Below are 15,902 nucleotides of genomic sequence, written 5' to 3'. Positions count from 1 at the left end.
GTTAAATGAAAGTACAAAGTGTTCGGTGTTAAGCCCATGTTAAAATATGATTAAAATACCAAAAGGGTGATTGTGTTTAGATAGACATTGTTTTAAAGAGAGAGTGGTAATATTTCATTCAGTACAGAAATTTGCCCTCAGCTGATCTTGTGACAAAATAACACTTAAAAAAAATAATTAACAAGCAATGTTTTTAAAACTGTAATGTTTACAAGAATTGGGATAATTTCCAGGAATACACAACATCCTGAAATATACACTACCATTCGCAAGTTTGGGGTCATTTAGAAATGTCCTTGTTTGTTAAAGAAAATCTATTTTTTTTCATATTGATCAGAAATACAGTTGTAGACATTGTTAATGTTGTAAATGACTATTGTAGCTGGAAACGGCTGATTTTGAATAGAATATCTAAGTAGGCGTACAGAAGCCCATTACCCATCACTCCTGTGTTCCAATAGCACGTTGTGTTAGCTAATCTAAGTTTATCATTTTAAAAGGCTAATTGATCATTAGAAAACCCATTTGAAATTATATTAGCACAGCTGAAAACAACTGTTGTTCTGACTTTAAAGAAGCAATAAAACTGTCCTTCGTTAGACTAGTTGAGTATCTGGAGCATCAGCATTTGTGGGTTTGCTTACAGGCTCAAAATGGCTAGAGTCAAAGACCTTTCTTCTGAAACTCATCATCGTCTATTTTTGTTCTGAGAAATTAAGGCTATTCCATGCGAGAAATTGCCAAGAAACTGAAGATGTCCTTCAACTCTGTGTACTACTCCCTTCACAGAACAGCGCAAACGGTCTCTAACCAGAATTGAAAGAGGAGTGGGAGGACCCAGTGCACAACTGAGCAAGAGGACAAGTACATTAGTGTCGAGTTTGAGAAACAGACGCCTCATAAGTCCTCAACTGGCAGCTTCATTAAATTGTACCCGCAAAACACCAGTCTCAATATCAACAGTGAAGAAGTGACTCCGGGATGCTGTACTGCTAGGCAGAGTTGCAAAGAAAAAGCCATATCTCAGACTGGCCAATAAAAATAAATGTTTAAGATGGGTAAAAGAACACAGACACTGGACAGAGGAACTCTGCCTAGAAGGCCAGCATCCTGGATTCGCCTCTTCACTGTTGACGTTGAGACTGGTGTTTTGAGGGTACTATTTAATGAAGCTGCCAGTTGAAGATAAGCAGTTTCCAGTTTGTATGACAGGTTAGGCTACATGTGAAAGTAATGTGATTATTTTGTGTGCTTGTGAAATACGCAAATACAATTTCAACATACAGGGTATGTACATTTATTATTATTAGTGAAAGGTCCAACTGACTGCAAACTTGTCTCATGCACATTTAATTTATGCATTTTATGAATGAAATTCCAAACTGTTTAATGCAGATCTTCTTATTAAACTCTATGACCAAGGCTGTGACAGGTCCCAGTGTCCTTTGCAGTCATTAATCACTTACTATAAGTCCCCCCCCCCCCCCACCCACGGCTACAGCCATAGATGTACAGATGGGGAAATTGGCTTATGTTTAAAAGTACCACCCGGGTCAAGGACTGTTGACAGCTAGCCAGCTGTTCGGGTAGCATTTATGGGGGATTCTGCCAGGCCATTTTGAATACCTCAGAAATAAACCCGCCCTTCCTTGAGTCATGGATTGGTAAGTAATAGGGTGGTGACATTGGCTTACACCCATCCAATTGCTTATTGATGTGTGTTTACCTCAAGCAAGGAAGGATGCATTTCTGAATTATTTGAACAGGAGCCTATAGTTTAATGTCCTCTTATTTCTTTCAGCTTCCTGTTGGTGTTTTCCTGTCTCATCCTCTCTGTTTTCGCTACCATCAACGAGTTCAAGAACAGTTCTGAGACTGCCTTGTACATTCTGGTATGTATGTGGTGGTTTGCTCTGAAAAGTACTGTGCTCTGTCCATGGTTTCCACGCTTGTTTTATGCTCAAGACGGCAAAGTATGCCGCAATCAAATATGTGCAATATGTATTTTTAAATCCGACGTAATCCTAAAATGAATTAAGTTCTCTCGGGTTCATATCTCTCACATTATAGTCACATTATAGTCACTCATATCTTTTATGTCACTTATCTTTCTTTTGGAATCTTAAGTAGTTCCCAAGTGCTACTGTAGCCATCTGGTTGTGTTGCGCATGGTACTGCACTATGATTAGATTTGGGGTGTAGTGGCAGTATAATATGTCTGTGATTTGATGTCACAGGAAATGGGGAAGTGTGTGGTCATACGCACATCCCCCCAAAAACAGGTGCTGGGCAAGGAAGTACAGAAGTACTTGAAAAGAACAAAGGCCCATACACTGAATTTGCTCCCAATTACCACAGGAAATAGTGACCATCGTGGTGTTTGGAGTTGAGTACATTGTGAGGATATGGGCGGCGGGCTGCTGCTGTCGCTACAGAGGATGGAGGGGAAGGCTGAAATTCGCCCGCAAGCCTTTCTGTGTTATCGGTGAGAACAGAAAGACTTTCTTCTCCTTCTACCTCTCACTTTTCAGGATGTTTCTTCTGTTCTGGCTTACAACTCCCCATGTCCTGGTCTTCTCTCCTCTTTCTCCTTTCTCATGACTCTCTCCTTTTATCTCTCTCTACCTCTTCCTCCGACTTTGCTGTTCTCATTTCCATAAAAATAAGCGTTATTCACATAAAGCACTTTTTTTTTTTTACCAAAAATGACTTTTCTATTTCTAAGGGTAGTCAGTTTCTCTCAAGTCTCCCATACCTTATGTAAGAAAAGGAAAGCTAACATCAACATTCAACACAGCCTTGTTTTAGAACTACACCAGTTCACTAGTCACATTCTCTGAAGTAATTTTCTTCACCACCATGTTATTAAATAGCAACACCTGAATAGTGCCTCATGGGATTGTCATGTGAGGCCGGCTTCTCAGTGTTGGAGGATGTCAGTAATCATTGAACACTATCAACGCAATCTCAACCGTGTTTGGTGATGCTGGTTGCCATGGAAACCCTGCTGACATTATGTGAATCCCCTCCCTTCCCCCAGACATCGTGGGCTTGAGAGTGTGTGCGTGTGAGCGCATGGAACACCATTGACATGCTGTGAATATCCTTCCTCCTCTAGACATCATGGTCTTGATAGCATCTGTGTCGGTGCTGGCTGCTGGCTCCCAGGGAAATGTCTTCGCCACCTCTGCCATCCGCAGTCTCCGCTTCTTGCAGATCCTCCGCATGCTGCGGATGGACCGGCGCGGGGGCACCTGGAAACTTCTAGGATCAGTGGTCTATGCCCACAGCAAGGTGACCGCTAGAAAGGCTATATGTTTAGCTGGGGTTTAGTTAGCCTCAGGAGCCCAGGTTTCTCACCTGCGAGATGAGATTTGTAAGGAAGGCTCTGCAAAAAAAATATAAAATCAAAAGCCTACGTAAAAGGCATTGGGTGGAAGTAAATTAATCTACAAATTTGAATAAACTGTGTCTTCGTGAATTTGATTACATAGTCCAGTCATAATCAGAAAAGGTGGATTTGGTGGATACAGATATTATTATGTATTATTTATGAAGACTTTATGAATGTATACATACCATGAAGTGTTACCAAATTCTATATCTCATGCTCTGTTCCTCTTCTCCAGGAACTAATCACTGCTTGGTACATAGGCTTCCTCTGTCTCATCCTGGCTAGTTTCCTGGTGTACTCGGTCGAGAAAGATGACAACGACATGTTTGAGACCTATGCTGATGCCCTGTGGTGGGGGCTGGTAAGTTCAATCATATTTCCAAATTAGAAAGTGCTCAAGGTATTGAATGGTATCTTCTATTAGGGCAGACTTACAGTTAGTTTTCCAGTAATATATTTCCTTAATTTATCTGCAGTACCCAGCAAAATACATATCTAAAGCTGAGCCAGCTTTGGCGGACTACTGTATTATATAAGATATGCATTTCTGTAGGTGCTGCTGTAAATGCCTCTTCTTTCTCTAGATCACCCTGACCACCATAGGCTATGGGGATAAGTTCCCAAAGACCTGGAATGGACGTCTGCTGGCTGCAATGTTCAGTATGATAGGAGTGGCTTTCTTTGCGCTCCCAGCTGTAAGTTTGAGGGACATTTTAGGTGCTAATTCAAACCCTTATGGTGCAGAAGGCAACTTAATTTAACTGTATTATGTTTCTGAATTTGAAGGAAATGTTAAACCTTTACTCACAGTTTTAGCCTTACGGCCATGTGCATGAACTCCAATGGTTATATTCCGGAACATTTTGCAATGTTCTGTGTCATTAGTACACTTTAGAGTTGTTGTGCTCTTCAATTGTGCGCTTCTGCTTCGGCAAAACATGGCCTGGTACAACACTTGTATTTAAAACGTTCCGATAACCATTATTATTATTATGTTTTAATCTGTTAGTCCTACATTCTAGTTTCAGATGTTCATATTCAAGAGGGTAGAGATATTCTGACAGTGTGTAAATGTTCTCTTGTATCCACACCTACTCACATGCGCAGGGTATCCTGGGGTCTGGTTTTGCTCTGAAGGTCCAGGAGCAGCACAGACAGAAGCATTTTGAGAAGCGACGCCAACCTGCTGCTGGTCTGATACAGGTGGCCAACACGCACCACCATTTAGTCTGGACACACCCACTGACACATTGTGTACCATTTTTTACTTTATTTTAGATTTTTTTTACCAGGTTCTTTCTGACTGATTTTAGTGAATTATATATCACCTGTTGGGTCATTGAACATCCTCTGCATTATGACATTGTCTGCATCACTCGCAAATAACACCATCTGTCTCACAAATAGAATGCTTGGCGATTTTATGCTACGAATCTCGCTCGGACTGATCTGCTGTCGACATGGGATTTTTATGAGGAGAATGTTTCTCTACCAATGTACAGGTACAAACCATATCTGTTCTCTATACTTTTTTTTTTATCCTGGAAATGAAATTCCATTTTATCCTTGAAGTAACACTAACCAGTCTGGCTTTCCAATTTGAAGTTGAACTCTAATACCTTTCATTTTGAGATACTGCTGGGCTTTCAAAGCACAACTAATACAGGGCCTTCAGAAAGTATTCACACCCCTTGACTTTTTCCACATTTTTGTTGTTACAGCCTGAATTTTAAATTGAGATTTTGTGTCGCTGGCCTACACACAATACCCCATAAATACCGAAGTGGAATTATGTTTTTAGAAATGTTTACAAAATTGTATTAAAAGTGAAAAGCTGTAATGTCTTTAGTCAATAAGTATTCAACCCGTTTGTTACGGCAAGCCTAAATAAGTTCAGGAGTAAGAATGTGCCTAACAAGTCACGTAATAAGTTGCATGGACTCACTCTGTGTGCAATAATACTGTTTATAGAAAAGTTTGTGGTCATACGCACATCCTTAAAAGCATAGGTGCTGGGCTAATAAAGAATACTAAAGAAGAAGAAGGGCCGGACACTGTTAAAGCTCCCAATTCACCGCTTTATTGACACCGTTTCCATCTGAAACAGATCTTTGTCAGGTCAAACAAACAAACTGAGTGCTCACTTCCCCAAATATACACATTTCACCTCACATGACTATTACTCACATGATGCATGGTGTCTGTGGAAAACTCAATTCAAATCTAATCTAATTGTATTTGTCAGGTGTGCCAAATTCAACAGTGAGATGCTTACTTACAAGCCCTTAACCAACATTGCAGCTTTAAGAAAATACCTAAAAAAATATATATAAAAAAACATAAGAAATAAGTAAGAGATGAGAATAACAAATAATTAAAGAGCATCAGTAAATAACAATAGCGGGGCTATATACGGGGTACTGGTACAGAGTCAATGGGCGGGGGCACCAGTGTCAAGGTAATTGAGGAAATATGTACATGTAGGTAGAGTTATTAAAGTGACCATGCGTAGATAATAACAGAGAGTAGCAGCAGCGTAGAAGAGGGTTGGGGGAGGGGGGCAGGCAATGCAAATAGTCCGGGTTGCCATTTGATTAGCTATTCAGGAGTCTTATGGCTTGTGGGTAGCAGCTGTTAAGGAGCCTTTTGGTCGTAGACTTGGCGCTCCGGTACCGCTTGCCGTGCGGCAGCAGAGAGAACAGTCTATGACTTTCGTGACTGGAGTCTTCCTCTGACACCGCCTAGTATATAGGTCCTGGATGTCAGGAAATTTGGGCTCAGTGATGTACTGGGCCGTACGCACTACCCTCTAGTGCCTTACGGTCAGATGCCGAGCAGTTGCCATACTAGGCGGTGATGCAACAGGTCAGGATACTCTCGATGGTGCAGCTGTTGAACCTTTGCTTGTAATCATTAAGGACTGGGGAGTTTTTCAGGATAAAAATTAAATGGAATGGAGCTAAGCACAGGCAAAATCCTAGAGGAAAAACTGGTTCAGTCTGCTTTAACAATGGGTAAATGCAGGTGTGGAAAGACTCACAGCTGTAATAGCTGTCAAAAGTGCTTCTACAAAGTATTGACTCAGGTGTAAACACTTACATAAATTGGATATTTCATTTGTTTTTTCATCTAAAATTCCATTTTGCCATTATGGGTTGTTGTGTGTAGATAGGTGAGTGAGAAAAAAATATTGAATCTATTTTGAGCTCAGGATGTAACACAACAAGATGAGGAATAAGTCAAGGACATATGAATGCTTTCTGAAGGCACTGTAGCTACTTTGAAAATGAATCATTCTATTTACCTTCCAAGCTGCTTTCTGCTTTTTATTTCATTTTAGAGCCACATACAGTGTTCTGTGCAGCAGTGTCTAAGGAATGGTTCTATTTTGAAACAGTATAATGTTAAGCTTCAATGCTCCAGACGAGAGGGCCACTGAACTTAAGAGGTCATTTGTTCTTTTTAGAAAGACATGCACTAGCCTTCAAGTGGGATGTATAAAAGATCATGAAATCCGTCTCATCTTCTCTCCCCAGACTCATACCCCCCCTCAATCAACTGGACCTCCTGAGGAATCTGAAGGCCAAATCCTTCAGCAGGTCTGACTATACAGTAGGAGGAGGGTGATTATGTGAATGGAGAATTGTTTCTTTTTGGTGAATCTCACCTCAATGCATAGTCTCGTGGTGTCTCAGGGCTGCAGTAACTTACTGCTAATCACCCGATTAAGTCAGTGCCTTGACAACTCTGTTTCTCTTTTTTTCCCCTTGCTACTTGACAGGTGCTTGCTTACCCAAATGCTAAGTCCTGATGAGCTTAATGACATATAGCTACTGCTGTTGACTTTTTCCGATATTCACCCTTGTCCTAACCTCTCTGACTTTAATAACCTAAATAATGCTGCCCGTTGGGATTTGTCACGGAAATGCATGTGTGTGTGTCTCTGTGTGTCTTTTTCATTTGTCTGGAAACAAAGGAAGGACTCTCAGACAGAAGCCTCCCCCAGGTCTGTTATTCAACCAGCCTTTGTTGTTTTACCACACACTTCTTCTACCCCCTTTTGGCTTTCAATTCTGCTCAAAGCTGCTGAGGCACTCTTCTTGAGGGAGAGTGTGTGTGTGTGTGTGTGTGTGTGTGTGTGTGTGTGTGTGTGTGTGTGTGTGTGTGTGTGTGTGTGTGTGTGTGTGTCGGGGCAGAAAGGACTGAGGTTTTGATGAGTCTTGTTTTTTTACAATGTGTTTCAGATATGAATGTACCTTTTTGATAAGATCCTCCTTCAAGAACAGTGGCCTTACATTTACCCACAGTGCCCTAGCTCAGGGGTTCCCACACTTTTTTTATTCAGGCCCCCCTTCCAGCATTGGGAAACATCCATCTATTTCTATGCACACAGGCACCGTTCGTGACACGAACTGTTCACACACCTCTAAATGTGCAGGTTCAAAGCTTATTTTCCTGTAATTCTTCATGTTTTGCCATGGGGTGCAGAGAAAATGTTGTAGTTTTGAAGCTAATTTTCTTGCAGTGTCTAATGTGTATTCATGAGATATTTGAATGATTCAAACCTTACAACAACATCTATGGGCAAAAAAAAACCTAGCGAAAAAAGTTACCTGACTTGGGCTAGTTGATCTGGACATTCCTGACAAGTTATAAGTACAGTCACTTTCTAAGGTAGGCAATGGCTGACACGAGAAAAGGATAACTGATGGTGCACAACCCAATTTCGAAATTGTACCTTGTTCATTCTACTATTACAAGCTTCAAGATTAATTTGAAAGCAGGATGAGTTCCTTAAATCAATCTACCGTACCAGTCAAAAGTTTGGACACCTACTCATTCAATGGTTTTTATTTTATTTTTACTACAATGAAATTATTACTATTTTTAATACAATGAAATAACACCCATGGAATCATGTAGTAATCAAAAGTGTTAAACAAATAAATGTTGTTTTTCTTATAGTTGAGGTTCTTCAGAGTAGCCACCGTTTACCTTGATGACAGCTTTGAACATTGTTGGAATTCTCTCAACCAAGCTTCATGAGCTTGTCACCTGGAATGCATTTCAATTAACAGGTGTGGCTTGTTAAAAGTTAATTTGTGGAATTTCTTTCCTTCTAAATGTGTTTGAGCCAATCACTTGCGTTGTGACAAGGTAGGAGTAGAATACAGAAGATAGCCCTATTTGGTAAAAGACCAAGTCCATATTATCTTAAGAACAGCTCAAATAAGCAAAGAGAAACGACAGTCGATCATTACTTTAACTGCACCTCATATTGCAGCCCAAAAATAAATGCTTCACAGAGTTCAAGTAACAGACACATCTCAACATCATTTGTTCAGAAGAGACTGTGTGAATCACCAATAAGAAGAGATTTTTCTTGGACCAAGAAACACAAGAAATGGACATAGACCAGTGGAAATCTGTCCTTTGGTCTGATTAGTCCAAATTTGAGATTTTTGGTTCCCACCGCCGTGTCTTTGTGAGACACAGAGGATCTCCGCATGTGTGGTTTCCAACATGAAGCATGGAGGAGGAGGTGTGGGGGTGCTTTGCTAGTGACATTGTCATGATTTATTTAGAATTCAAGGCACACTTAACCATCATGGCTACCACAGCATTCTCCAGCGATAGGCCATCCCATCTGGTTTGTGCTTAGTGGGACTATCATTTGTATTTCAACAGGACAGTGACCCAAACACACCTCCAGGCTGCGTAAGGGCTATTTGACCAAGAAGGAGAGTAATGGAGTGCTGCATCAGATGACCTGGCCTCCATAATCATCTGACCTCAACCCAATTGAGATGGTTTGGGATGTGTTGGACCACAGAGTAAAGTAAAAGTAGCCAACAAGTGCTCAGCATGTGTGGGAACTCCTTCAAGACTGTTGGAAAAGCATTCCTCATGAAGCTGGTTGAGAGAATGCCAAGAGTGTGCAAAGCTGTCATCAAGGTAAAGGGTGACTAACTTTGAAGAATCTCAAATATTAAATATAATTTGATTAGTTTTTTGGTTACTACATGATTCCATATGTGTTACTTCATAGTTTTGATCTTCACTATTATTCTGCAATGTAGAAAATAGTACAAATAAAGAAAAACCCATGAATGAGTAGGTGTGTACAAACTTTTGACTGGTACTCTATATATATTTTTGATCTATCTATTTATAGATATATTTCTTTGAGGGGGTGGGGACCCCCGCGCCCCTGACAGTTTGGGAACCACTGCCCTAGCTAAGCTCACTTTGCCCTCACTGCCAACATTAAGCTTTTATCCACAATTCTAGGTCCTTTCCCAAGATCAACATTTGAAATGTGTTAATTACCCCACCGGCATAGAGAACATGGCCTTAGTGACCCAGTAACATATATGAATTTCATAATGGGTCACTGTAAGGCCATGTCTTTGCGATTTGTTGAACGATTACATTTAACAGCCAATGCTGTGGTGTGGACTGTAGATATGTCTGCCTACTGTTTCTGATTGACAGAGGGCTTTGCATAGGCGCTTTGTTGCATTTTTTTTATGTGGGACAAAAAAAATATTCCTGCAATGTTTATTTTCCAGAACGGTTGGATCACTTTTGTTCCAGGTTCTGTTTCTGTTCCTTTAACAAATAAATACAAATTCTATTGGAAACAAGTAGAGGGTGTTACATTTACAGTATGTGATGCAAGGTGCAACCTAAACGTGTAAACATCATTGGAAAGGAAAAGGCTCAACGCTCGCTTTACCATTACAAATTCTTAGTTTTATTAAGTTAGTTTATTTTCCTGTTTTCCTGGTCTTGCATTAATAATGCAGTATTTTGGTCTGTGTTATTGTGTAAGGCCCCACTGTTATAAAATGATAACCGATTCGTCATATCATTCCAAACAGTTTTTTTTCTCCCATTATTTTCTGATTAATCAAAGTACTTAGAATATGTTCTAAGTCTTCAACCATTCCTCATCTTCTACCATTGCTCATTCTTGCATCATATCATCCTCTTACTGACCATTACAAGGTCAGCCACTTCATTTTTCAGATGCACTTAATTCCTCCATCACTGTTATCTTTTGTGTCTCCTCTACTGCCCACCATTCCACTATCTCGCTCTCCAATGTCCAGTATTGACCATTCACACAAAGACGACATGCTTTGTGGGTGCTGCCCGAGAACCTATAGGTACTGTTGCACAGATACTAACATCTGCACTGCAAGTATTTAAGTCTCTATATACCTGTCCTTACTTTCCTATCTGTTCTTATATTTTCCCACTTTTGACACATGTTCAGCTGAGTAGATGAAGCACATGACTAGCTGACTCTTTTTAATCCCCCTCAGCTATTGAGAATCAGTCAAATGTAACATTAAATTATCCACATAGCATATAGACATTCACTTCTCTTTGAAGTAAAAAACTGAATCTTTTCTGCACATTTACCTGAACAGCTTCCTAGAAAATACAGATGTACGTCTTAGTTTTTTGTGACAGAGCATTGATTTGTTGTTTCTCTTATGCAGTTTTTTTCCCCGCTTGTTGGCTTTTTGCTTAGTCATCCCTTTGACAACGTTTGTTGAAAAGCAAGAAAACAACATGCCTTTTACGTTGGTATCTAACAAGCATTTCCTTTGAAATGATTCCCACATACAGTACAGTGGGAGACATGATGGTTAACCCTGTCTGCATGACCTGATTACTTTTTGCATAGAGATGACAACCCTTCTTTTTCTTTTTGAGGCTTATCACTGTGCTTCCCATGCATGCTTGCTTGTTGCTTCTGCTGCTTGCCTGACCGAATGTTCGACTATGTGCACACGGAAAAGGCTCCTTCCGCTGTAGGACATTGCCTCATTTTAAGTTACCGTAAGAGGTAAGACCTTTAATCGCACAGACATATCTCAGACATCACACTATGCTCACATCACATTACTACTTTATGTATAAGCAGGTATAGATATACAGTAAGTGGCTCCATGTTAACATGCTATATTTATGAGTGAGAATAGCCAACATAGTCAAGCCCACATCATTACTAAAGTTGACTCAAATGTATTCTTGATTAATTAACTGCTTGTTGACACATTGACACTGCCAAGCTATTTTAGTTTCTCTACCCATATGATACTTGAACTAGACATAGTGAACACAGCCTAGACAATATGTCTAAAGTAACTCTTGTTTCCACACAGCCCTATATTGCTCTTATACTGCACAATATGCACATGAGTCATATCACCATGGGAACTCAAACCCACATGGATTATCCTTACATCACAGCAAAAGATGCATCATCCATACATATCTATCTCCCTCTCACGCCGTTCTGTATTTCCTTCACCGCTCCCTGTAGCCGGAAGCCTAGCCTAAAGGACAAGGTGCATCCTAGTCCTTCCAAGATGGCTGGGGCCACAGGGAGGTCCCAGTCCCCTGGGCCTGAAGACGGGGCAGAGGGAGGGCCGAGCTGGAGCTTCGCTGACCGGGCCCAAGGGGCCATGCATGCTTTCCGTGCCAGGGGCAGCACCTCGCGTCAAAACTCAGAGGGTGAGGAGATTCTAAATCTTCACCACTGATTATATGACTAGCATTCTGTGTGATTAGCTTATCTTCTTTAGATAATAATAATATTGTAATATTTCTATATAGACATTACACTGTTGCAAAGTAGGCTATGCAGTACAGTACACTGTCAGATATGCAAAAGACAAAGAAAACAGTGCATATGCTCACAATGGTATGACACATTCATTGGATGATAGTCCAAGGAGTTGGACCTAATTAGATTGGCATATACCAAATATAATGCTAGGCAAGAAAATATATAGTCAAATAGCTTATTATCTTCTTGACAACATATTTTCAAATATAATGCAAGTCAAGAAGATAATAAGCTATCTTCTTGACCAGTATTATATTTGAAAATACGCTATCTGCCTAGCTAATTAGGCCTAACCCCTAGATCAATCGTCCAATGAATGTGTTTAACCATTGTGAGCAAGTGAACCTGTGAATTTTATTTGCTAACATTCTTTGACAAGCGCTAGCGTTCTGTTGGACAAGCTACTACCTGCCTACCATTCTGTTTGACTAGACATGTTCCTAAATACATTCTGTGAAACTAGTTGTCTACATCAGGGTTTCCTAAACTCGGTCCGGGGGCCCTCCCCTGGGTGCATGTTTTGTTTTTTTCCCTAGCACTGCACAGCTGATTCAAATAACCAACTCCTCATTCAGCTTTGATTATTTGAATCAGCTTGTATAGTGCTAGGGCAAAAAACAAAACGTGGAATGAGTTTGGGACTCCCTGGTCTACCTGACTAGATCTCTGTTTGACTAGCCATCTAACTGACTACTATTCTGTAAAAATAGTTGTCTACATGACTAGCATTCTGTTTGATTAGACATCTAATGGAATACCAATTTGCTTATCTTTGTCTACCTGACTAGCATTCTGTTTGACCAGCTGTCTACCTGACAAGCATTCTAGCTACTTGACTAGCATTTTGACTTTGACTATCTGCCTGAGAGGCATACTGCTTTCTATCTACGGTATCGGACTAGCAATCTGTTTGACTAGCTACTGTATACCTGGCTAGCATTCTGTTGAACTACTATTGTATCTACCTGTACAGCTTTCAGGTTCACTAGCTACCTCCCGAGCTAGACATCAGTTTGACTATCTATCTGACTAGCATTCTGTTTGACTATAGTTATCTACTGGACAACCTTCTGTTTGTTGTCGTTAGCTCTACTGTATGTCCTCAACTTGGAGTTCAGAGGATGTGCAAGGACGTTTTACTCTGTGGCCCCATGCCAGCTGTCACCCAGCGTGCCAACTGTAGTCTTTAAGGGATGTGCCAATGGCACTTCATTAAAGTGATACTCCAGAACTTTGGTATAATTTCAGCCAGTAGTTTTGAAAGTAGTGCTCACAAGCCAAAAATGGTTCCCTGAAAATTGTGCACAATTGTGTACTACGTCATCCATTTTGTATGATATGTTACGTCCTGCATGTATGATATGTTACTTGCTGCAATTCGTGTGATAGTTTACAAATTTCAATTAATTCAGTAAGTGCTTAAGATCCCAGCATGCATCTTTAATTATGGTCTAGTTTCTGGAAGATGCACTAATGTTGCAGTCAGACAATGCAGATGGGATGCAGAGTAAGGTTGCGAGTAAGGTTGCCAATGTCAATGCCCGTTCGTTGGTGGTTGGTCAACGATACTACTCCTAGTAGAAGTGGAAACTATGGACAGGATTCTTCAATGAAGTGATTGTTGTCATTCAATGAGAGACGACTTGTATTCATGCTGTTTTTCACATGAGAAATACTACACCAAACATCTTAAGCCTTATTTAATCAGGGTTTGTTTTACTGGGGGTGGACGTGTAATGTAAGTATGTGAACGAGCACAAACACCATCTGTAATTTTAGTACTGTCCGAATCTGTCATGTCTTAATTTTTACATTTCCAGCCAGAATAACCTACTGTTTTTTGGCGAACTCTAATGTCCTCTGGCAATACTATCCCCATGCGAATCGGCATCCCTGTGTTTTGAGAGAAATGTCTGCGTTTGACAGGTGTTGATCACGGTTTGAGGAAGAAAACAATACATTTTTGATAAATTGAACGAAGTGCTGTGCATAGCCTATGTATACGCTTGAAGTCGGAAGTTTACATACACCTTAGCCAAATACATTTAAACTCAGTTTTTCACAATTCCTGACATTTCATCCTAGTAAAAATTCCCTGTCTTCGGTCAGTTAGGATCACCACTTTATTTTAAGAATGTGAGATGTCAGAATAATAGTAGAGAGAATGATTTATTTCAGCTTTTATTTCTTTCATCACATTCCCAGTGGGTCAGAAGTTTACATACACTCAATTACTATTTGGTAGCATTGCCTTTAAATTGTTTAACTTGGGTCAAACATTTTGGGTAGCCTTCCACAAGCTTCCCACAATAAATTGGGTGAATTCTGGCCCATTCAGATTTGTAGGCCTCCTTGCTCGCACACACTTTTTCAGTTCTACGCACACATTTTCTATAGGATTGAGGTCATGGCTTTGTGATGCCACTCCAATACCTTGACATTGTTGTCCTTAAGCCATTTTGCCACAACTTTGGAAGTATGCTTGGGGTCATTGTCCATTTGGAAGACCCATTTGCGACCAAGCTTTAACTTCCCGACTGATGTCTTGAGATGTTGCTTCAATACATCCACGTAGTTATCCCTCTTCATGATGCTATCTATTTTGTGCACCAGTCCCTCCTGCAGCATAGCACCCCACAACATGATGCTGCCACACCCGTGCTTCATGGTTGGGATGGTGTTCTTTGGCTTGCATTATCATTATGGCCAAACAGTTCTATTTTTGTTTCATCAGACCAGAGGACATTTCTCCAAAAAATACCATATTTTTTTCCCATTTGCAGTTGCACACTGTAGTCTGTCTTTTTTATGGCGGTTTTGGAGCAGTGGCTTCTTCCTTGCTGAGCGGCCTTTCAGGTTATGTTGATATAGGACTCGTTTTACTGTGGATATAGATACCTTTGTACCTGTGAAGATGCTGGAGGAAACAAGGTCCTTTGCTATTGTTCTGGGATTGATTTGCACTTTCCGCACCAAAGTATGCTCATCTCTAGGAGACAGAGCACGTCTCCTTCCTGGGCGGTATGACGGCTGCATGGTCCCGTAGTGTTTATGCTTGCGTACTATTGTTTGTACAGATGAACGTGGTACCTTCAGGCGTTTGGAAATTTCTCCCAAGGATGAACCAGACTCGTGGAGGTCTACATTTCTTTTTCTGAGGTTGATTGGCTGATTTCTTTTGATTTTCCCATGATGTCAAGCAGAGGCACTGAGTTTGAAGGTAGGCCTTGAAATACATCCACAGGTACACCACCAATTGACTTAAATTATGTTAAATAGCCATGACATAATTGTCTGGAATTTTCCAAGCTGTTTAAAGGCACAGTCAACTTGGTGTATGTAACACCCTAGACCCACTCCAATTTGCTTACCGCCCCAACAGACGACTCAATCGCAACCACACTGCACACTGCCTTAACCCATCTGGACAAGAGGAATACCTATGTGAGAATGCTGTTCATCGACTACAGCTCAGCATTTAACACCATAGTACCCTCCAAACTCGACCCTGGGTCTCGACCACGCCCTGTGCAACTGGGTACTGGACTTCCTCACGGGCCGCCCCCAGGTGGTGAGGGTAGGTAACAACATCTCCACCTGATCCTCAACACTGGGTCCCCACAAGGGTGCATTCTGAGCCCTCTCCTGTACTCCCTGTTCACCCACGACTGCGTGGCCATGCACGCCTCCAACCCAATCATCTAGTTTGCGGACGACACTACAGTGGTATGCTTGATTACCAACAACGATGAAACGGCCTACAGGGAGGAGGTGAGGGCCCTCGGAGTGTGGTGTCAGGAAAACAACCTCACACTCAACGTCAACAAAACAAAGGAGATGATTGTGGACTTCAGGAAACAG

General features: G+C 40.9%; 1 protein-coding gene across 6 annotated transcripts in view; it reads left to right on the top strand.

Annotated features, from left to right (window-relative positions):
* LOC135504493 (potassium voltage-gated channel subfamily KQT member 2-like) overlaps window positions 1-15,902 on the top strand; it is a 41,610-nt gene that overhangs the window by 12,480 nt on the left and 13,228 nt on the right. For 3 of the 6 annotated variants that reach the window (XM_064923134.1, XM_064923133.1, XM_064923135.1), the window contains exons 2-11: window positions 1,802-1,892; window positions 2,359-2,485; window positions 3,119-3,294; window positions 3,630-3,755; window positions 3,979-4,089; window positions 4,502-4,597; window positions 4,802-4,896; window positions 6,931-6,993; window positions 7,371-7,400; window positions 11,736-11,926. In XM_064923134.1, coding sequence (XP_064779206.1) covers window positions 1,802-1,892; window positions 2,359-2,485; window positions 3,119-3,294; window positions 3,630-3,755; window positions 3,979-4,089; window positions 4,502-4,597; window positions 4,802-4,896; window positions 6,931-6,993; window positions 7,371-7,400; window positions 11,736-11,926 — 1,106 coding nt within the window. Of the gene's footprint in view, window positions 1-1,801; window positions 1,893-2,358; window positions 2,486-3,118; window positions 3,295-3,629; window positions 3,756-3,978; window positions 4,090-4,501; window positions 4,598-4,801; window positions 4,897-6,930; window positions 6,994-7,175; window positions 11,256-11,735; window positions 11,927-15,902 lie in introns of those variants that run through there. The other 3 variants (XR_010450136.1, XM_064923136.1, XR_010450137.1) reach the window with 3 other exon arrangements.

This window comes from Oncorhynchus masou, chromosome 18, assembly GCF_036934945.1.
Source record: "Oncorhynchus masou masou isolate Uvic2021 chromosome 18, UVic_Omas_1.1, whole genome shotgun sequence".
NCBI lineage: Eukaryota > Metazoa > Chordata > Actinopteri > Salmoniformes > Salmonidae > Oncorhynchus > Oncorhynchus masou.
This window is presented reverse-complemented; position numbering and strand designations above follow the sequence as displayed.